At 44.7% G+C, this 24,066-nt stretch overlaps 1 protein-coding gene across 5 annotated transcripts in view; it reads left to right on the top strand.

The window, feature by feature from the left end:
• The window catches only part of GRAMD4 (GRAM domain containing 4), a 497,316-nt gene that overhangs the window by 317,078 nt on the left and 156,172 nt on the right, over nt 1-24,066 (top strand). For all 5 annotated transcript variants that reach the window (XM_085654072.1, XM_085654070.1, XM_085654073.1 and 2 more), the window contains one exon: nt 4,111-4,136. In XM_085654072.1, the coding sequence (XP_085510198.1) occupies nt 4,111-4,136 (26 nt within the window). The remainder of the gene's footprint in view (nt 1-4,110; nt 4,137-24,066) is intronic.

Raw genomic sequence — 24,066 nt, 5'->3', positions numbered from 1 at the left:
GGGCAGCACATTCACTGGAAAACCTTATCTTAAAAGATGAACTCATGGAGAAGACTGGGGCTAGTAAGCACAAAATTCAGAGCATGATGGTTGTTCAATTTATTCAGCTGTGTAGAGAGTAACACAACAGTAAGTAGGGTTTGTTAGTGTAATCAGTATCCTCTATACCTGTAGACAAGCAGCACTGAAACATTATTTGCATGTTCACAAGTAGCCGTGCAATTCAGGGACATGGCAATGAATGCGTTATGGGACAGAGCCAATTAACTTGTAGACTGTACTTACCGTATTTGTAAGTACCTCACTAGAAGGACGTATCTGGTCATACACAAATTATTTATGGTATTTGCTGACCGTACTTCTACCATCTCCTAGTAGCAGAACACAAAGGACTCCTATTTTCCTGACCTTTGCTGAGTGGAAGTGGCACTTGGAATGGGGCCTGCTTGTCTGTTTATTGAAAAGATAGTATTCACCGACCCTCTAGACCTCTTCTCTGAAGACCTTGATGTCCTGTCAATAGTGAAATGAAATGTGGCACCAAAACCCAATACAAAGGGAAGTGGGTAATATTTTGCGTCTAATACCTGTCGAAGGGCATCAGTCACATAACCTGCTCCGTAAATGACCGGCATTTATCCAGAAACTTAGTGACGTCCTATGTGCAAGTTGAACTGTTTCGCAGATATTGACACCCAAGAAAAACACTAGCATAATCGTTGTCTACCATTAACGAGTCCATTAAAATTCACCGAATCGGTCTCATGCATTTACTCCCTTTGGTGAAAAGACGTGCCAGGTGAGTCCACATCATTGTCGTTTCGTGTCTGACGCTGTAGCCTAGAGAACCAGTGGCATCTTACGAACTGTAGCTGCTCATGTAAAGCGGCATTCCTAGTTTAATTATATAGCAAGTCACATCCACAAACGGTATCTGAGTCATACACCCTCTGTCCCAAGTGTTTACTACTTGTGCTCAAATAGGATTAACCTCGAAGTATATTTCCCATGCTCTCTCCCTCAGCTGACGAGGAGTTTCACAGTGTGAAGTCTCACACACACTGAGATGGAAGCTGCATACAGTGGCACGTACAAAGAAACGTTGATGGATAAACCACCGTTGTCCGTTGCATTACTCAGTATACATTCCATTGTTTTTCCATACAAGACAAATATTTTACTTGTATGCAGATCTCACCAGAGCCATGGCCATGTTTGTGGAATTCTCCAGACTTGTCCTGCCATGCAAGTTTTGTAGGGTGTCTGTCAGCCCCACTCCAAGCAATGTGTATGCTCCTTACATTCCATAATCTGGTAATGGGTAGTTCGAGTAGATGTCTGATGCTGATATTGATAAGGTTTTAATTCATTAACCAATATATTTCCTTATTTATTAATGTATTCTGTTTTTGGGATTTAGGCAGAGAAGAATGTTTGTCATGCGTTGCTCAATTTTCCGACAACATTAATTGAGGGTGATGATGTCAATGATTCATGATATTTTTTACATATAACTGCTTGCCATTAGCCAAGTGATATACGGTAATTCCAGTGTCCATCAATTTTTGTGTTGCAGAGAGCTGCTTGGTATATTATATGATGTGGCTAAAATAAAGATTTGACCCACACCAAGGTTCATTAGTTCAATTGAGGAGTGTGTCCTAGTTTTCTCCAATTGGCTGTGATGAGAGAGGTGAAGGGCTGGTTCAAGATCTGATCTCAAAAACAGTCATGAATTCAGGTCGATTTAGAAACCAGTGAACACCAACCGGGTCAAACGCTGCTGAAAGATTAACCAGTATTTGTAAGCAAAGGTCTCTTATTTATTTTATTTATAAATTTTTATATAGCGCGAACTTGATCACGAGGGATATCAGAGCGCTTTACAATGGAGGGAAAGGATGGTAACAGTTGCAGTACATGTGTCAAATAGAAATACCAAACGGAACACATACTCTTCCTTCTATAATGTGATAAATTATACATTTCAGTGGCGACCTTTAAAGTATCTGTCTCTATGCGAACCGAGCTCTGAAACTTTATGGGCAGTCAGCGTGGAGATAATTATATTAACTGTTACTTCACGTCTGTAGGCTTTCTCTTACTTCTAAAACCATTCCGCGTATGCCTTTGGCACTGGGTAAACCCCTCACTTCCATAATATGGCATGGCAGAGCTGCATATATGTAAATACATCTGTGCAGGGCCGGCTGTGGAAAACGTACGAACACCTGTGAGACACATTTTCTGGTCCGAGGTTATGCACAGGCTGGAATCAGGGGAGATACCCTAAACTGCCCCTGCAATGTGAGTCTCGCTCGTAATGAGATAGGACTGATCATTTAGGAAAACATATTTTTCCTTATGCTAAGTGTCCAGAGAATGTGAACTTTTTTTTCAAGCCTCATTAAGGACCTCGTGGATGGACAGCAAGGAAAACCCCGACCACACTTAGTAATTTGTGTTTGTTTTTCTGACAGTCTGGTGTACCGCTCCCCACTGCCCTCATGGCTGTCAGCCCTTTAAATATAGCAGTTCCTTTATAGAAATTCGAGATGAAAGAAACGTCATTTCTCTGCAGTTATTTTAAGAACTATTACATGGACTGTGATTTCTCTTAGAAAAGTTGATCTTCTCTCTATCTGGCTTTATCTGCAGGCTTTTGACATGCACAGCAGGTATTCGTATATTTTGCAAGCCTGATTTACATGCATGTGGTGCACCTGTGCTTTTGGTTTATTTTGCTATAGTTCCTTTGGAATTCAGTACTGTAACAGTGGGTACTGTTTCGGTGTGCACACATACCCTTGATAGAATTTACAAGGGGATAAGATAAAGTTGTAAATTTCTGGTTAGGTGCTGACAATGTGAAGGCTCCACTGTTTTTCTTCTGGTTTCTGCAGGGAGAAACTCATTTTTCTCCTGTGCGTGGGCTAAAAGTGGGGTCAGAACTGCAGCATTAATGCAATCACAGATTAAATCCCCCATTTGTCGATCTGAATGTCGTGCTTTAACTACATCGATAACTCAAGCCACAACTCTAATGGGATTTCCCATAACCTGCTTACCCTTGTTATCCTGTCCCCAACTTTGTTTATTACCCCAGAATGGCTTCCTGCATGACCTAGAAGAGTGAAGGCGGACATACCGTCATTTGAGGGAGGGGATGTGAGAAAGGAATGTGGAGCAAGTGAGAGACTTTGTGATGGAGAGATGCATGGACAGAGGGACAGAAACAGGCAGCCCAGAGGCAGGCGAAAGGAGGGAGAGGAGGGTGAACGACGAGCTGCACAAAAAAGGGATGCAGTGAACATTGGAGAATGGAAGAGTGCTGATGGTTGAAGAGGAGAGATTAGAGAAGACATGACCTTAGAGGCGAGTGAGGTAGGGCGTAACTAACCAGAGATGGATAAAGGGTCGAAAGTGGGTGGGATGTTGTGGTAGTCATGCAGAGCGCAAAGTAGGGGGGGTGGGGTCACAATTTAAAGTGACCGTGATAACATGACCTTGAATGTGAGTGCCTCAAGTGTCTGCTACTATTTTAATATTCTGGTTACATTTTCCATAGAGACGAAGAGTTTCTCAGGATCTGGCAGGGGTCTACTGAAGCTTCTAGTGATGTGATTTATGACAGTGTAATGACCCTCAAGTTAAAAATAGCTGGCCACGATAAAAGCACTGACTGCTTATACTTTTGGTGCTCGGTATTGACTGCCAACCTGTCCGGGCACCTGTATGTTAATGGGAATCTGGATAGCATTACCCAGTCCAAAAAGCGAAACATTACGATTCTGTTATTTTATAGCTTGTTAAACCTTTTATTTACATGTAACAAGCAAAAGTATGTAGCAACAGTAATTGCGAAGAGTCTGATTTTCAAAGTAGTAAGGGGCGTAACCGCTTTTAACGCAGAAATGCATGATATTTGTACACAAGTCAGGTTTGGCGACACTCATACTATGGATTTTTGCTTTCTTTGTCTTGTACCAAATGGCACATGGTTTGTTCCGGGGGTGGGGGGCTGGAGGGCTGGAGGGGAGGGTGGGCCATGTTGTTGTGTGTTTCAGCATAAGCAATGGCGCTAAATATTGTTTTTTGATATTCTTGCAGGTTAACTGAAAATATGAGACGACTAAGTAAGTATTGATTGATGCTTGCGGAAATAATGTGAGATGGGCAATAGTTCTGCCAGGAAATGTTTTAGCCAGATAATTGCATTTGGTTTTCCTTTTGAGACTGTCTATTAAAAATAAAAAGTAGCTTCCTAGAGAAACACCAACAACTCCGTGTTAGTTAAAGCTGTATTGCTGAGGGAAATGTCACCCTTTTGACATTCTCGTGTTTAGTGCAAGTAGACCATTAGTTGTTTCAAAAAGAAGGAATTTTATTTATTTTTAACGAGTTGTGTTCTAGCTCTTTAAAAGCACATAGTCTATTTCGTATTGTCTTAATGACATAAAAATCTAATAAGTAATTTGCAATAAGTCACAAGAAGTTTCTTTCAGTTCATCTGTTTTCAGAATTGTGTGACACAGTTCTTTATGTTAAGTGTCTTTTATTGATTTTATGTAACGAAAGGAAATTTAAGAAAAGTAATACAAATTAGAGGAATTTTAAGTCAAATCGCACGTTTGTAGTTACACATTATGATAATGTTTAATATGAGAAACAGGAAAGGAGATTTACAATATATTATAATATCAGCCTTCGAAACAGCAAAGCTGACCACATAAGGGACATTTCCATACTGATATGGTGGATGTTAGACACGGGTAGTGTGGTGCAGAGCGGGTGGGCCAAACTCCGGAGGAAATGTGTAAAGCATCCACGCAGCACACACAGGCGGTACACAAGGCACACTACAAAAAGAGACCACACCAGTTTAGGTGAAAAAAACAGCATATGTATTATGCAAAACACAGCTAGCGGTAATCACAGTGGTAACACTGTGCCAACTGGCACCAGGTAGTCATGTACAGAGGGGACTATTTACAGGGCAGGGCCAATCGGGCCGCTGCCAGAACCATTGCAACAGGACAAAGTGTGAAGGAAAGTCCATCAATAAATGTATCACAGCCAGCAGCTACTGGCAACTAACTGGACTCAGCTCAGCACCTTAGCATGAAACCCATTAGGCATAAAAGCGTAAGCATGAGGCATAAACATAAACCTAAGCATAAATCATGTGAACATCTTATTAAACCCGCACATTGGCATCATCATAAGCATAGGTGCGGTGTCATTAGGCAGGAAAGCATCATGGCCTAACATTCATAATAGGCTTGGAATCCGCCATGCACGCCTAAATCACATTTTATAAGTGCAACGCATATGAGGCATAACACCATTAGTAGTGGGCTCAACCCCACGAACAGGACAGCCTCCCCCGCAGGCAGGAATCACCTTAGGAACAACTCAGCAGCGTCCACCTTAGGGTGGGAAAACATTAGGCATAACCAATACCTCAGGCATGTGCATCAACATAAGAGCATGCATCATCTCATTCGCATAGGTCATAAATGCACACCATCAGCCTGGGACCTACACACGAGGCCTGGAAGGAAAACATCCCTGCATCATCATAAACTGCTTATCCCTTGCGGCATATAAATCCCTTATACCTCATGGGCAAAAAGCGTATGAACATGGAGGCGGCATCTCAGCACATCACCTTAGGGTTAGGCATAAACATATGAGCATTGTGCGTACAAAATCAGCAGGGCATCGAAATACATTCTGCTGGACCGTATTAGAATGGGGCATAAACCACCTGAAATAATTGTCCAACGTTGCAGATTAGCTTCTGACGCCACTGCGCCTGGGGAGCCCCCTACTCTGGGACTCTCAAAGCAACAATGCCCCTGGAATGTTGCAGCTGCCCACTGTCCGACAGGGCAGCTGGGTAGTCACCAATGGCCCCTGCACCTATGGTGCCTCTGGAGCCCCACACTGGCACTCGGGAAGGCAGAGATGCCCCCCTCGGTGCAGTTAGTCATACACGTGTACTCAGGGTCAAGGAGGAGCCACGAAAAGAACACCGACTGGCACGTTGGAGTCCCCCCGGGACTCGGTGATTGAAGAAATGTGGGCCACAACATAGCAGCTCCCCACGCTCTAGCAGGGCAGCTGTGAAACCGGTACGGACCCCACGGGGCCCTCAGTGTAGCCACAGGGGGGCGGGCACCGACAATGTGCCCCCTCTCCACCCCCCCACCAGTAAAGCCTGAGCCCTACTCACCGGGACTCTTCTTGTGGCCTCCGCTGGTCACCGGATTCCTTCCGGCAGGGAACAGGCACCGGTATGTGCCTCGACAGTCCCCTGCTCTGCCAGGACCTCTCCGGACGCCTTCCTCCGGTCTCCTTTGATGGCTACAGGGCTCTTTCCTTTCGGTCAGACATGCGGGGCTCTCCCACGCTCTCAAAAGCCCTGCACACCAACAGGCTGTCTCTCAACCCTTCTCGGGCCGCAGGCACAACACCACGCGGGCGGGGTGGTCTTCCGCCGGACCCAGGCTCTCTGCCACTGATGGCGGGTGCAGTTCTCGAGGCAGAAGTGTGGAGCTCTCCCCGTTCCTCCGGGAGCTCCGCCAACCACGGCAGCACCTGTCCACTTCACCCGGGCCCCCTCCTGGGACCCGGGACTTCAATGAAGAGCCAGCGAGGCTCCGGACGTCCCTGTAGGCCCCGCCCACAGTCAGGCAAGCGAGCCTGGCTTCCTGGTCTGGCCGGGATTGTTCTCCCGCGGCGGTGATTTCTCTCAGTGATACCTAAGCAATTTTGAAGTGCGGGGTGGGCTCCCGCCTTCCCAATAGAGACAATTGCGGGGTAGGCACTCGCTCTTGGTGCGCTCGGCTTGGACCGCGGCGGTGATTCCCTTCTTCCAACGAAGTGCGGCAATATGCAGGGTGGGCACCAGCTCAGTTTTAAACAATTTCAGAGGCGCAAAAACCGCGGGGTGTGCTCCCGCTGGTTTTTAAGTATGCCAGACTGCGGCTCACATGCGGGGTGGACACCCATGAAGGCGGCAAGATGCGGGGTAGGTACCTGCTAGTTTCAAAGCTACTTGAAGAGGCGGGTGGTCTCCTGCTCCGCTACCACAACTCACAATGCGGGGAGTTCAACTCTAGCGCTTTCACAGCCCAGCGCTGCATAGGAAAGACACTCCTCTTCTCCTGGCACTTTAGATGTAGCGCTCATGAGGTGCAAAGTCCCACCAGCAGCCTCAGGGACAAAAGATAGCGCTCCTCACCTCCTGAAAGTACAGGCCAGTCCACTATATGGTGCTCCCACGGCGCTAGGTCCCACGAAGCAGGGTTGTAGCGCTCACGAGGTGCTAGGCAGGAGAGCAACAGGCCCTACTGGGCAAGATCAGCGGTCAGTGGGCACTCATCAGAACAGGGCCGCAATTCCTAAGAACTGTCGTCCTCTGTAACGTGGTACTCCTCCTGGTACAGCAGTCTTGACTCCAGCAGTGGAGCTCTCTCACTAGCCCTGTGGACAGCAGAGGGCTTACAGTTGGGCACAGGGGCCAGCACACAGGCCCATGCGGCGGTACCCCCTGGTAGTATGTCCCCTCACATTCAAGTCCACGGTCCGTCTGAGCAGATGGCATCCCAGCTCTGCTATTTATACTCCCCTCACCCCACCTACCAGACAGTGCCAGAAGCTTCTAGAAGCGTCTGGGGAAACTGGTCCTAACTGGTCTAGGGGAAGGTGTAGAGCACCCTGGGTGCCAGGCTTCCCTCCAAAAGCTGGGGTGCTGGGAAACAAACAACTAGACTGGCAACCCTGCTTCAGTCAGGCGGCACAACACACAGCCATGGCGTCCATTTTAAAAGAGTCATTTCTTCACCACAGCACAAATAAATCTGCGCACGCCATTGTACAGCAGGTATCACTGCATCTCACACCACACATGGCCTAAACATTCCTCTACCATGGGGGAGAAAAAGCGAAAAATTCTGGGAAAAAGGGCCAAGTCCAACAGTGGGTGTAGCTAACATAGTTCCCACCTCCTAAGAGTCTATTTTCTGCATTTGTAAGATGAATGCAACTACCATGTACCACACCCATTTTTGCATTCTAGGAATCATAAATGCTATGAAAAGGGGAGGAAAGGGTGACAGGGCTCACATCTATCAAGACATCACATTTAGCTCTGCAATTGCGCATGTTCTGGATGTTCCTTAATACAGATCCACAATATACATCGTTTCATAGCACATACTGCTGACACATAATAAGCACGCACTCAACCAATACCTCAACACAGATATAATATTTTATGTAAACAGTGGCAGAGGTTTATTTGTAAAATATCTTTGAGTTCCTTCTCAAAACGTACTGAAAACCCATGCCGTTACTGTTAGAAATAGGGTTTCTGGTTGGCTAGGATAAACACCTAAGCCAGACCGAACACATCACTCTAGTCAGGGCAAGTATCCTTGGCGCAGTGGGGGAGGGGTTAAGAACAATCTTGGGACTCGACCTCACGGGGCCGTGTTGGGGGAGGTTTCACGTGTGCAGCTGCCGGGCAGGGGCCTCTGGTCGTGAATTCTGTCTGGCCTTGAATGCAAGGCTTTCCCCAGCCCCACAATACCTTCTGGCTTCAAGAGGATGCTGCATGGGCTTTCCGTGGCCCGCGCACTCCAGGCACTTTCTCCTCATGCAACCGGGTCTCCGCACCACGAAAAGGCACCACAGTGGATGCCTGCTTGTGCCCCGGGGCGACCTCAGAGGGGGGGCTCGATCTGAGGGCCTTGAATAAGGAAGCAAGGCCCTTTTTAGCACTCTGTCTCCACAGCTCTTGAGCGGGCAGGGAGGCAAAATGCTTTCCATGTGCCGGTCCCACCCGGCAGGGCAAGCTACCAGGCCCAGGTAGATCGCCGGGACCCACAGGCAGGGGTGCAGGGTGGCCAACACACAGGGTCTTTGAAAACTGAAGAGGCAGTCCTTCTTTAGCAGGTCAGCACATAGCACAGTCTAGTCCAAGTTGTGGTTCCCCTGACAACCCTAATCGTCATCTGGTGCAGTCCTATAGCTCTTCTTGGCAGGGTAAAGGTCAGCAGGCATCAGGGAAGCACAACAAAGCAGGGCAGCAGTCCCTAGGAACAGTCAGCACAGCGAGATGGGGCAATCCTTTCAGCGCAGCAGCCTTTACTCCAGCAGAGCTTCTTCCAGGTCCCGTAGTGTAATCCAAAAGTGCTGAAAGAAGTGGGGTCAAAGCCCCTGTATATATACTCTGAGGCCTGGCTTCTAGAAGGTGGGAGAAGCTTCCAGTAAGATCTGGTCAGGTCCTGGAGTTTCGCCTCCACCCTTGCACTGGCTCCATACAGCAGTATGGGGTAAACAAGCCCCTTTTGTGTGAGGGAAGGACACCGCCTATGCAAATGTTAAGTGTTAATGCCTCTCACTCTCCCAGCCCAGGAAGACCATTCAAAATGTGGATGCAACCCTTGTACACCCAGCCCTCCCTGTGTGATGGCTGTCTGGAAAGTATGCACAAGCTGAGCTGTCACAATGCCCTAGATGTGAATTGGAGTCAGGCAGCAAAGCACAGAAGAGTTATGAGCACAGAGAAATGCCCACCTTCTAAAAGTAAGCAACAACAAACATGCCAATACTGATATTTCTTAAGTTAATTTTCAAATCGGACACCCGTAAACGACTCAATGTGACCCAGAAGTGTTCATTTCAATTTCCAACTTCGTTTTATTTTCAGAAAAAACTTTTTACTTCATTATAAAAAAATCTTCCATTTATACAAACATCACAGATAAAATGTTATATATCCACTCCCACAATTTTCAAAAATCCATGTTCGAGGCATATGAGCTGCAGATTGTACACTTAGCATAGATCGCCATCTGGTGTTGGGCCCGGATGTTTGCAGTTTGTTTTTGTTCTTTGGACAGTCTTTGGAAGTCACGAGTTCGGTGACTCCTCCTTCGGTCCGTACTGCGCATGGGCTTCGGCTCCATCCTCAGATTGTTTTTTTCCGCCATCGGGCTCGGATGTGATACTTCGTGCTCCGGCTTCGAACTTCTACGGTTCCAGCCTCGACGGAAAATCCTCGTTCTTCGAGTTTCTTCATCTATCTTAATCTCTCGAAGCGGCACTTTTCTCCATTCCACACATCGGCACCGGCCTTCGGGCCCTCTTCGACTCCGGTCCCGGCCGATGAAAAGGACTCCGTTCAAAAAGTGCCCAAAATGTGGGTCTAAATTTCCCCACACCGACCTCCATCAGGTGTGTAACCTTTGCCTCTCTCCAGAACACGAGGCTAGAGACTGCCCTGCCTGTAAGTCTTTTCGATCAAAAAAGACCATCCGGGATCGAAGAGCTCGACGCACCATGGCGCACTCATCGACCGCGGCTCCACCGGACATCTTCTGAGACGACACCGGAGCTTCGGGGCAACAACACACCGAGCAGGAGGAAGACGTCGTCAGCGCTTCCGAGGCCGACAACTCCGACGTGGAGGACATCACACCGGCGCAGAGGGTCACGAGTACTCAACCCCCTCCCACCCCCGCGCCCAAAACCAAAGAGACTCAGGTTACACCCTCGCCTGCAGGCCTGGGTAAAACCAAACACGCAGCTTCTATCACCTCACCTTCGGGCCCGGTGTCGAAGCCTCACAAGTCTCACGGCAGCTCAGGCTCGAGCCAGCCGACGCCTGGTGCCGATAAACACCGTTCGGCACCGAAGAAAGTGACGCCCAGCTCGACTCCGAAGCCACCGGTGCCGAAGCCTGGACTCTCGGTGCCGACAAAACACAAGCACAAATCCCTCGGCACAGACGCTCCGGCGCCAAAGCCTACCTCGACGCCGAAAAAAACGGAGGTTCCAAAAAGGCATGGTGCAGAGAAACCACCCAAATCCTCGGCTCCGAAAACATCGGCGCCGGCGGACGATTCGGCGCCACCGGACCTTTTTACACCAGATCCTTATCAAAAGACCTTATCTAAGGATCCAAAGACTGGGCTATTGACTTTAACTGTCAAGAAAAGACGTCTTGACACACCAGCTCCTCCTCCACCGCCCAAGCGGAAGGACTCTGCCACATCTCCTCTCAGAGTGCCCTCCCCACCACCCCCTACACCTCCTCCTCCTCCACCTCTTCCACCTCCTCCCCCTCCCAGGTCTCCGCCACCCTTGCCTCATCATTCCCCGACCCCGTCCCCAGATCCGGATTACGGGGATCCAGATTATGACCCGGCGGACGCCCCAATGGACCCCACTCCACCGGGGACCCCAGACCCATGGGAAGATTACCAAAACCCTGACATACCGGATGTGCCTCAGGATGACCTCTACCCATCCAGGCCATCTCCCCCAGAGGACTCACTAGGGTTTCACCACTTAGTGCAGAGAGCAGCACACTACCATGGGGTGGAAATGCATAGTGAACCAGTGGAAGGCGACTTCTTATTGGATACATTTGATATTCAGGATAAGTCCACAGCTATATTGCCCATGCTTAAGGGTGTCACCAAGCATGCTGCAGAGGTGTTCAAAGACCCTGTCAGGGCCAGGGTCTTAAACCCTAGAATAGAAAAAAAGTACAAGGCGGCACCCACAGACCCCGACATACATTAAGGGCCCTGCTCCCTTAGATTCCCTAGTTGTGTCCACAGCTAGAAAGCGGTCTAACTCCCAGTCCTCAGGTGAGGCCCCACCGCCAGGTAAGGAATCGAAACTTCTAGATGCGTCTGGTAAACGCACCGCCTCGCAAGCCGCGAACATCTGGCGCATTGCGAATACACAAGCGCAGCTTGCGCGTTATGACAGAGCACACTACGATGAGCTTGAGGCTCTTATGCAGCACCTCCCGGAAAAACACAAACGTAAAGCTCATGACCTGATACAGGAGGGAAAGCTAATTACGAACACCTCCATTAAATGTGCCCTCGATGCAGCGGACACTGCTTCTAGAGCCATAAATACTAGTGTCCTGCTTCGTCGTCATGCCTGGCTCAGGATCTCAGGGTTCAAGCCAGAAGTCCAGGCATCCATACTAAATCACCCCTTTGACCAACGAAATCTCTTCGGGCCAAAGGTAGACTAAGCATTAGAAAAAATGAAAAAGGACACGGACACAGCAAAGTCTATGGGGGCATTACAATCACAGACCCCCAAACGCTCCTTTCGGCGCTCATCCTTTCGTAGCACAGGCAGAGGCTACTCCACCGATAGCGCCTCTACCTCCTACAAGTCCCCTCCTCAAAATACCTTTTCAAAGGGCTACCAAAGGGGTGGATACAGAGGCAACAACAATAAGGGCAGGGGCAAAACTAACACCACCCGTTCTGCCACCCCGCCCGCACAATGACTTCCCTCCGCTCCCCCCAGACCATCCCACTCTGGTCGGGGGCAGACTGCAACACTTTATCCACACCTGGGAATCCATAACATCGGACAAATGGGTGACCCAAATTATTCGGTCAGGGTACTGTCTCGAGCTAACATCTACCCCACCCAATATCCCACCAAGGCACCGTCCAATGTCTCAAGAACATTCCACACTGCTCAAACAGGAGGTGCTCTCCCTCCTCCAAAAACACGCTATAGAGCAGGTCCCCGTCAATCAGCAAAATCTAGAGGTCTACTCTGTATTTCCTGATACCAAAGAAAGACGGGACCCTGAGGCCCATTCTGGACCTCCGGCCTCTAAATGCATACATACATTCAGACCATTTCCACATGGTCACCCTACAACAAGTCCTCCTGCTCCTCTCTCAAGGAGACTTTCTCACTACCTTGGATCTGAAAGACGCATACTTTCACATTCCAATACACCCTTCTCACAGGAAGTACCTCAGGTTTGTGGTGGACGGTCAACATTACCAGTTCACAGTTCTCCCCTTCGGGGTCACCACCGCACCACGGGTGTTTACCAAATGCCTAGCAGTAGTAGCAGCACACCTCAGACGTCAACATATTCACGTCTTCCCTTACTTAGACGACTGGCTGATAAAAGCCGCGTCCTACAACCAATGTGTGCAACATACAAACCGCACCATCCAACTGCTCCACCAGCTAGGCTTCACGGTGAACTACCAAAAGTCCCACCTCGTACCATCTCACACAAAGAAATATTTTGGGCCACTATAGACACCTCCAAAGGTATTGCCTATCCAAACTCAGCCAGAATCGCAAGCATACAAGCCTTGCGCAAAACGTTCCTTCCTCAGCACTCTCTTCCAGCAAGAGTGTTTATGAAGCTCTTAGGGATGATGGCGTCCTACATCTTCATAGTGCCCCATGCAAGACTCCACATGCGTCCACTCCAAGAGTGCCTAGCACAACAGTGGAACCAGGCCCAAGGACAGCTGACGGATCTGGTGTTGGTGGACGGCCGCACCCATCACTCTCTGCAGTGGTGGAACACCACAAACCTTTCCAAAGGGCGGCCGTTCCTGGACCCGGTTCCTCAGGTGATTCTAACACCGGACGCATTGCTCTCCGGCTGGGGAGCGCACCTCCTACACCTCACAATGCAAGGTCTATGGACGCCACAGCAAAAGTCGCTCCACATCAACCATCTGGAGCTCTTGGCGATCTTTCTAGCCCTAAAATCCTTTCAAAAACAGATTTCAGCCAAAGCAGTCCTCATTCGCACAGACAATATGACTGCAATGTATTATATTCAAAAACAGGGGGGGGACACACTCTCCCCAGCTCTCCCGCTTAGCCCAGAGCATATGGAGATGGGCAATTCCTCAAAACATCTTTCTCCTGGCACAGCACGTTCCAGGCGTTCAAAACACCATGGCAGATCTGCTCAGCAGACAAACGCAACAACTACACGAATGGGAACTGCATCCACAAGTTCTTCGCCCATTCTTCCACAAGTGGGGGGCATCCTCAGATAGACCTCTTCGCCACCCACGAAAACAAAAAATTCCCAAGCTTCGCCGCCAGATACCCACACCCGTTGTCCAAGGGCAATGCGATATGGATGAACTGGTCAGGCAAATTTGCATACGCCTTTCCACCTCTCCCGCTAATTCCATTAGTGGTCAGGAAGCTACAACAGCACTCCCTCACACTCATTCTCGTAGCCCCAACATGGGCCAGGCAGCCGTGGTACACCACACTATTACAGCTATCAGTGGTACCACATCAAAAACTGCATCTGTCCCCATGCCTCCTAACTCGGAACCATGGAGAAATCAGGCACCCGGACCCAGCTCAGCTCAACCTTGCGATCTGGCTCCTGAAATCTTAGAATTTGGGTACCTTAACCTTCCCCCTGATTGCATGAACATTATCAAGGAAGCCAGACGTCCTACCACTCGAGCATGCTATGCCGCAAAGTGGAAGAGATTTGTTGTTTACTGCCGTAACAATACAATCAACCCTTTAGATGCATCCATACAGCACATCATATGCTATCTACTCCATCTTCAAAGGTGTAACCTGGCATATTCATCCATACGCCTACACCTAGCAGCGATTGCTGCTTACCTACAAAACAGACAGCATTTAGCACTGTTCAGAGTGCCCGCTATTAAAGCCTTTATGGATGGCCTTAAACGAGTAATTCCTCCCAGGGCACCACCTTCCCCTGTATGGAATCTAAATGTAGTTCTTAAAAGGCTAATGGGTCCGCCCTTCGAACCAATGCATAAATGTGAGCTACAGTTCCTCACCTGGAAAACAGCTTTCCTCGTAGCTATTACTTCCCTTAGAAGGGTTAGTGAAATACAAGCGTTCACTATACAGGAACCCTTCTTACAAATACATCACAGCAAAGTGATACTTCGTACAAATCCAAAGTTTCTGCCCAAGGTCATTTCCCCCTTCCATCTCAATCAATCGGTGGAATTACCTGTCTTTTTCTCGCAACCTCAATCTGTTGCGGAAAGGGCTCTACATACACTTGATGTTAAGAGGGCTTTACTGTACTACATACAGAGAACACAACCTTTCAGGAAAACTAAACAATTGTTTGTTTCCTTCTCTCCACCACATAAAGTCAACCCCATCTCTAAATCAGGGATAGCTAGGTGGATTGTAAAGTGCATACAAATTTGCTATCAAAAGGCAAAAAGAACATTCTCTGTTCCACCTAAAGCCCACTCTACTAGAAAGTTAGGGGCTTTTATGGCTTTTCTAGGGAACATACCCTTAGATGACATCTGCAAAGCAGCCACATGGTCAACACCGCACACCTTTACAAAACATTACTGTGTAGACGTGCATTCCAAGCAACAAGCTAGTGTGGGCCAGGCTGTACTAAAGACACTTTTTCAAACAGCTGCAACGGATGCCGGTGGTCGCCGCTAAGGTTGGGTACTGCTATATAATCTATGCTAAGTGTACAATCTGCAGCTCATATGCCTCGAACGGAATATGCTACTTACCAGTATGCATCTGTTCTTGGCATGTAGAGCTGCAGAGTTGTACACGCCCACCCGCCTCCCCGGCTACCTGTATCTGTTCCAGTCCATCTTATTTAGATATAACACACATGGGTTTCTCACTGTTATTACTACGCTCCATCATCTCCCTGTTGGCGAAAAACAATCTGAGGATGGAGCCGAAGCCCATGCGCAGTACGGACCGAAGGAGGAGTCACCGAACTTGTGACTTCCAAAGACTGTCCAAAGAACAAAAACAAACTGCAAACATCCGGGCCCAACACCAGATGGCGATCTGTGCTAAGTGTACAACTCTGCAGCTCTACATGCCAAGAACAGATGCATACTGGCAAGTAGCATATTCCTTTCCAACATAAATTTCTACAAGAACACAAAATAACATAAACAATACATATAACATACAACACTTAATGTCACATCTTAGACAAAGACAAAACAAGGTGCACACATCAATAGAACAACATGACAGTAATGCCCATATAAGTTTTGGTTCTATAACTTCAATTCTACAACCTTTCTTCTGGGCAAATAACCAAACAGTGCACTATTCACAATATCCCCAGTGTGTTTCAAAGAACGGAAGAAATTAATTCACAATTGTATTCCTATACTTGAAAACAACAAGGGGTAGTCTCTTTTTATTCCACTTGTTTGGAAAAAGAGAGGTTGACGCGTTTTGAACCAAATTACAAATTTACGGGGTTCTATTTAGGACCAAAAGCTAGAAAAACAAGAAATAAATTCTTAACAACTACGTTGTATTAAAAAAAAAAAAAAAAAATCACGTGCACCTTCCATGCAGAAAATGTTTCATAAAAGATTACCTCTTTTTGAGATCAGCCGATCTCATTTGTTCAAAACTAATCTGAAACCATCCTCAATGTTTTTCACTCTGATCACTACGACACTACCAGAAAAATTGAAGAGGACAAGACAAGTAAAGAAGAGTTCAGTCTTGTGTCCGAACCTGTGTATGTTGCTCTTAGCTATTGAGGCAACCGAAAGGTGAAAGCCACTTACTTTTATCCAACGGAGTGTTGTATCTTGCGGTCATTCTAAACTCTTTTTTGGTCGTGTATCTTTAAGACAGAAAATGAAAAATGGGAATCCTTTTGTTTCAAAAAGTGAATGGACATGATCTGACTACTGTTAAGTCGCATACCTTTGTCTTCATCCTTTTTTTAAATGGGTGCCATAGTTGTTGTTCTTCGTATGAATCTATACAAGAAATATATAAATAAATGAATGGTCTAATGCAGGACATGCCCCTTAATTCAAAAAAGCTTTCTCATTGTCTTGCACATTTCTGAATAGACCTACATAATTATCTCTCCAATGTAGGTCAGTGTCATACATTGATGTTACACTGCTACCTAGATTTTTGTTGCAAGACGTGATGCTCGTAAAACTTGTTTAATCACAGCACCTCTGCATGTATGCGTGTATTTGCTGCATGTACGCTTGCCTCTCGCAACTGGTGGAAAGTGGGGGGGGAAAGAAAAAGAGGGGTAGAACCTAACTATGCGGTGCGTTTGTCATCACAGGATGTATCGCGGTCAAACAATGGAATCTACTCCTAAACGGAAGAAACCTTTCTGTGGTGTACCTTCCCTTCACAGAACCTGTTTCACGGGAACTGTACCTTTTAAATTAGCTTTATCGAGCGTGGCGGCGTCCTTCCTACATTCGTGGCAGCGTCCCAGTAATATGTTCTTGCACTCTACCTTTTCCGGTTAGGTATTTAAACTTTCGGGTGTCGGCCGTAGTTGTCCCGTCAAAGGCCTGCCTGTAGAAATTCTGGGTGATGTAGTTCCACTATTGAAGTTCGATTGAATGTAAAGGCAAACTTGGATTGTTCGTGGGCTCTTTGAACCAGGTATATACGCGTGTCTGAAGGCTCCCCCTTAATTTGAAATCTAATGGGTGGCTCCACAGCCTATAATGATGAGGAAGCTTATTTGGATTATCTGGGAGATTCTTTCCAAAAAATAAGTGCGTGTACATAAAATAATCGTGGAGGCTCATGGAAAACATCCACTTACTATGAAAAACTCCGTGGTAGATGAGGGTATCACCTATCACCCAATAGTCCTGCAATAATTTTTTGTCAATAATACTATTTGATCGCCGTCAGGGAGTACGTCTCTGGTGACCCAAGTCAAAATATTTACTATAGTTTATACATCTCAGCTAGCTCATTTAGTGGATCTAATGCTGTATTGAATTTTACAATTAGTAAGGCTTCTCTTTGAATTAGTTTTCTTTCCAGATCTCCTCCTCGGAGATCTTGTTCAATCTTTGATATTATAGTCCATCATATGTCCTTCTCTACATGATTGTTGTTTATCCAACGGTTGACCAACGGGGGCCATCTGCACTTTCTTACGAATTTGTGATTTATGTTGCATTATCTGTTGTCGTACCTCCTTATTGGTTTTCCCAATATAAATTTGGGTCACGGGCACAAAATTCGGTAGACCACATTTTTTGTTTTACAGTTCGTAAGTGTCATGTCGCCAGTTAACATCTTTGTACGAAAAGAGAGAGCCTTCGATAGTTTGATCGCAGCACACGTTGGTGCCACACTTGTGGTGGCCTGTGATTAGTGGTAAGCATAATTGATCACGCAGTGTATTTTTAGGTGCTGTTCTTGGTAATAGTGCATGAATCACTTGATTACCAATGCTTATTTCCTTTTTGAGAGCAAACAAAGGAAGTCTGGAGAACATGTCCAAATTCTGCATCAAGTGCCAATTTTGATGTATGACTTCTTTCTAAAAAAAAATGAGTGTTATGGCAAAATGTGGTTACACAAACCAAGCGATCTCTAGATGGTTTCTCTCTTTTCTGTAAGAGGGTCTCCCTAGGTGTCCACAAGGCTCTCTTCATGGATTTTTTCAATAGTTATTTTGGGTACCCGCAGTCTTTTAACCTGTCTAGCTGATTATTCGCATGAAAGGTGTGTTCATCTTTATAAGAGCAGTTATGCTTAATCCTTAAAACTGCCCAAAGGGTAAGTTATCCCGTAAAATGCGTGGATTGTGGCTTGAATAGTGAAGTGCTTTATTTCTGTCTGTTGGTTTTTATGAAGTGTTGTGACCAAAATTCCATCAGAAACGTATACCTCAACGTCCAGAAATGTCATCCTTTGACGGGCATGATTGAGGCTGAACTTAATATCAGCTGTTATTGCATTTAACCATCCATGAAACTGAAGCAAGTTGTCTTCGTTGCCGGTCCATACCATGAATATATCATCTATATAACGGACCCAAATCAAAATGTACTGAGAAAATGGATTATTGTTATAAATATATTTCTCCTCGAATTTGGCCATATATAGCACTGCTAGCTCTGGGGCAAAAGGACAACCCATAGCAGTCCCTTTTGTATGAAAATAGAAGTCCACACCAAATTTAAAATAGTTTGTTCGAAGTGGAAAGTTCGCTGACTGCATAATAAATTCCGTGGGGACTCTATCTGGTTTTGGTCATTTGTCCATAAAGGTTTTAATCGCAGATAACCCGTCATCCTGGAGTATCTGGGTGTACAAAGACACCACATCCAATGTGACCAGTATTTGTTCTCCAATCTAAAACTTAATTGATTCTATCTTATTAATGAAATCAGTTGTATCACGGAGGTATAAAGGTACATCCTCCATAAAAGGCATAAGAAAAAATTCTACATATTTTGATATAGGCTTGAACACTGATTCACACCCGGAAACGATTGGCCTCCCTGGTGGATGGGTTTCATTTTTGTGACCTGTGGGAAGGATGGACAACAATGTGATTCTTGGATTTTTATTATTTAAGAAATCAAATTCTTTTGGTCCCACAAAGCCTTGATCATATCCATCCTTAATTATTACCGACAAGTCTCTTTGTATTTCAACCGTAGGGTCTTTGTCAATTTTACGATAACATTCTTTGTTGTCCAGTTGTTTTAAAACTTCTGGCGTATAGTCCAGGGTGTCCCATACAACAATTGAACTGCCCTTATCGCCTTGTTTAATGACTATTGATAAATCATTTTTTAATTTTGTAATCGCTTTTTGTGGTTTAGAAATGTTATGTTTCATTAACTTTCTTTTCCTTATTTGTAATGGCAAAAAGGACTATTCTCTCGAACATGAGAATTTATTTTGGTATTTTATTTGAAGGTGGGCAGAATGTAGACTTATTTCTCAGTCCTGTGACTTCTGTGTTTGTAGGAATGACATTATCTGAAAAGAATGTTTTTAGTCAGATTCTTCTACAAAATTCAATAACTTCTGACTTAATTTTCACAAAATCAGTGTTTTTGGCGGGTACAAAAGTTAGACCTTTCCTTAAAATACTTTCTTCAGCCTCAATAAAGAGATGGTTAGATAAATAAAAAATGGGGGACAGAGTTAGGTTTTGTAGTACGGACACCTGGTTGTCATCTCCCATGGCTGATTTGTGTACCTGTTTCTGCCCCACGGTTTCGTTTGGCCTCTGCCTAAAAAAATGCACTGTCTTTTGTTGTTGATTATTTCTGCGACGATTGGTGTTAAAACGTCCTTCACTGTTGTCTGTTTCACCTCCTGAAGAGGAGGATGTGTCAGAAAAAAATGAATTTATTTCTATACCTTCCCTGATAGTCTGGGAGAAATCTCTGTGATTCTGGACGGGAATAAAAATCTGTTTGTAAATAAGGGTAAGTGGTTTCTAAAGACAAGTTCTTATTATCCTTTTCAAATGTAATTCTTTTTTGGTTTATTGTAAAATCTTTAAATAAAAATATTTCCTTTCCTACTTTCAAAAGCAGGGTTTTTAGCACCGTTATTGACTGATTGTCTTTTATTTCTTCTAATTTAGAAATTATTTCTTGTTCTGATTTAGAAATTTCTACTAGTTGTTGCTGTGAAATCCGTTGTGCAGTCTCCACCGTCAGGACCATCAGGTATCTACTACATTTTGTTTCAATATAGCTGTATCCTTTCTTGTAAAGAGGGTCCTCTGTAAAAGAAATTACTGGGATATTCCATATTTGAAGTCCACTTGGGATTGTTCCTGCTTTTAAGTGTTCCAGCAAGAAATGACCATGTAAATCTGTCCTGATCTGTTTTTTCTTTGGTCAAATTAACTTGTCTGATTCATTTTGTGTTGTCTGTAGCACTCAATGAAACTGATGAAAGAAGGAAGGTGCGTTTAGCAATTTTTGGATGTGGTCTTCACTGTAAGTGAACGCGTCTTGTTCTGTCATTGTCAAAAAAGAGAGAGAAACAACAATAAACAGTGCGGTTCAAAAGAATGCCGCCAGACAAACAAATTAAAACTACAATCCAAAACCTATTTTTGTATCAGAAAAACCTTGCGAGTCTGATTTGAAAATTGACTAAAATATAAGTATTGGCATGTTTGTTGTTGCTTACGAATATTTGGCTCAGCGTTACTGATTTAGGGCCAAAATCCTCTTTTGTCAGTAGGTCGATAGCGAGTGGTGACTCGCGATGTTTTGCTGATAGAAAAATAGGTCCTGGATTGTAGGTTTAATTTGTTTGTCTGGCGGCATTCTTTTGAACCGCACTGTTTCTTGTTGTTTATCTCTTTTTTGACTGACAGAACAAGCCATGTTTGCTTATAGTGAAGAGCACATCCAAAAATTGCTTAACGCGCCTTCCTTGTTTTCATCAGTTTTATTGAGTGCTACAGCCACAACACAAAATGAATCGGACAAGTTAATTCGACTAAAGAAAAAACAGATCAGGACAGATTTACATGGTCGTTTCTTGCTGGAACTCTTAAAAGCAGGAACAATCCCAGGTGGGCTTGAAATACGGAATATCCCAGTAATTTTTATGGAGGACTCTCTTTACAAGAAAGGATACAGCTATATTGAAACAAAATGTAGTAGAGACCGGATGGTCCTGACAGTGGAGACTGCACAACGGATTTCACAGCAACAACTAGTAGAAATTTTTAAATTAGAACAAGAAATAAAAGACAATCAGTCAATAACGGATGCTAAAACCCCGCTTTTGAAAGTAGAAAAGGAAATATCTGAATTTAAAGATTTTACAATAAACCAAAAAAGAATTAAAGTTGAAACGGATAAGAAGAACTTCTCTTTAGAAACCACTTACCCTTCTTTACAAACGGATTTTTTTCCCGTCCAAAATCAAGGAGATTTCTCCCAGAGTATCAGGGAAGGTCTAGAAATAAATTAATTTCTTTTTCTGACACATCCTCCTCTTCAGAAGGTGAAACAGACAACAGTGAAGGATGTGAAGGTCGTTTCAACACCAATAGTCGTGGAAATAATCAACAAAAGACAATGCCTTTTTTAGGCAGAGGCCATACGAGACCACGAGGCAGAAACAGGTATACAAATCAGCCGTGGGAGATGACAACCAGGCGGCAGTACTACAAAATCTAACTCTGTCCCCCATTTTTAATTTATCTAACCATCACTTTACTGAGGCGGAAAGTATTTTAAGGAAAGGTCTAACTTTTGTACCCACCAAAAACACTGACTTTGTGAAAATGAAGTCGGAAGTTAATGAATTTTGTAGAAGAATCAGACTAAAAACATTCTTCTCAGATAATTAAATTCCTACAAACACAGAGGTCACAGGGCTGAGAAATAAGTTTACATTCTGCCGACCTTCAGATAAAATACCTAAAGAAATTCTCATGTTCGAGAGAATAGTCCTTTTTGCCATTACAAATAAGGAAAAGAAAGTTCATGAAACATAACATTTCTAAACCACAAAAAGCGATTACAAAATTAAAAAATGATTTATCAATAGTCATTAAACAAGCCGATAAGGGCAGTTCAATTGTTGTATGGGACACCCTGGACTATACGCCAGAAGTTTTAAAACAACTGGACAACAAAGAATGTTATCGTAAAATTGACAAAGACCCTACGGTTGAAATACAAAGAGACTTGTCGGTAATAATTAAGGATGGATATGATCAAGGCTTTGTGGGACCAAAAGAATTTGATTTCTTAAATAATAAAAATCCAAGAATCCCATTGTTGTATATCCTTCCCAAGGTTCACAAAATTGAAACGCATCCACCAGGGAGGCCAATCGATTACGGGTGTGAATCAGTGGTAGAGCCTATATCAAAATATGTAGACTTTTTTTCTTAAACCATTTATGCAGGATGACCCTTCATACGTCCACAATACAACTGAATTCATTAGTAAGATAGAATCAATGAAGATTTAGATTGGAGGACAAATGCTAGCCACATTGGATGTCGTGTCTTTGTACTCCCAGATACCCCAGGATGACGGGTTATCTGCGATTGAAACCTTTTTGGATAAACGACCAAAACCAGATAGTCCCCACGGAATTTATTATGTAGTTAGCCAACTTTGCACTTCGAAAGAACTATTTTAACTTTGGTGTGGACTTCTATTTTCAGACAAAAGGGACTGCTATGGGTTGTCCCTTTGCCCCAGAGTTGGCAGTGCTATGTATGGCCAAATTGGAGGAGAAATGCATTTAAAACAATAATCCATTTTCTCAGTACATTTCGAATTAGGTCTGTTATATAGAGGATATATTCATGGTATGGACCGGCAATGAAGACAACTTGCTTCAGTTTCATGGATGGTTAAATGCAAGAACAGCTGATTTTAAGTTCAGCCTCAATCATGCCCATCAATGGATGACATTTCGGGATGTTTAAGCCTATGTTTCTGGTGGAATTTTGGTCACAACACTTCATAAAAAAACCAACAGACAGAAATAAAGCACTTCACTATTCAAGCTGCTATCCCCACTGGTTATGTAAACACTTACCTTTGGGAAGTTATTAAGGATTAAGCGGAACTGCTCTTATGAAGCTGAATACACCTTTAATGCGAACAATCTGATTGACCGGTTAAAAGACCACGGGTACCCAAAAAAACTATTGAAAAATGCCATGAAGAGAACCTGGTGGACACCTAAGCAGACCCTCTTACAGAAAAGAGAAACCATCTACAGATCGCTTAGTTTGTGGAAACGCATTTTGCCCCAACACAATTTTCTTTTTAAAAAGTCATCCATCAAAATTGGCACTTGATCCAGAATTTGGACACGTTGTTATCCAGACCTCCTTTGTTTGCTCTCAAAAAGGAAAGCAGCATTGGTAATCAAGTGATTCGTGCACTATTACCAAGAAGAGCACCTAAAAATACACTGCATGATCAATTTTGCTTACCACCAATCACGGACCACCACAAGTGTGGCAGCTGTGTGCGCTACAATCAAACTATCGAAGGCTCTCTCTTTGTGTACAAAGATGTTAACTGGCAATATGACACATTTACTAACTGTAAAACAAAAAATGTGTTCTTTGGAATTTTGTGCCCTTGCCCCAAACTTTATATTTGGAAAACCAATCAGGAGGTACGACAACGCATAATACAACATAAATCATGAATCCGGAAGAACGTGCAGAAGGCCCTGTTGGTCAACAATTGGATAAAAAAAATCATGTAGAGAAGGACCCATCGTGGACTATAATTTCCAAGATTGAACAAGATCCCAGAGGAGGAGATCTGGAAAGAAACCTAATTAAAAGAGAAGCCTTGCTAATAGTAAAATTCAAAACAGAAGTAGATGGACTAAATGAGCTATCTGAGATATATAAACTATAATAAATGTTTTGACTGAGGTCACCAGAGACATACTCCCTGACCGTGATCA

Source organism: Triturus cristatus, chromosome 4_1 (genome assembly GCF_964204655.1).
Source record: "Triturus cristatus chromosome 4_1, aTriCri1.1, whole genome shotgun sequence".
NCBI classification, from domain to species: Eukaryota; Metazoa; Chordata; class Amphibia; order Caudata; family Salamandridae; genus Triturus; species Triturus cristatus.
This window is presented reverse-complemented; position numbering and strand designations above follow the sequence as displayed.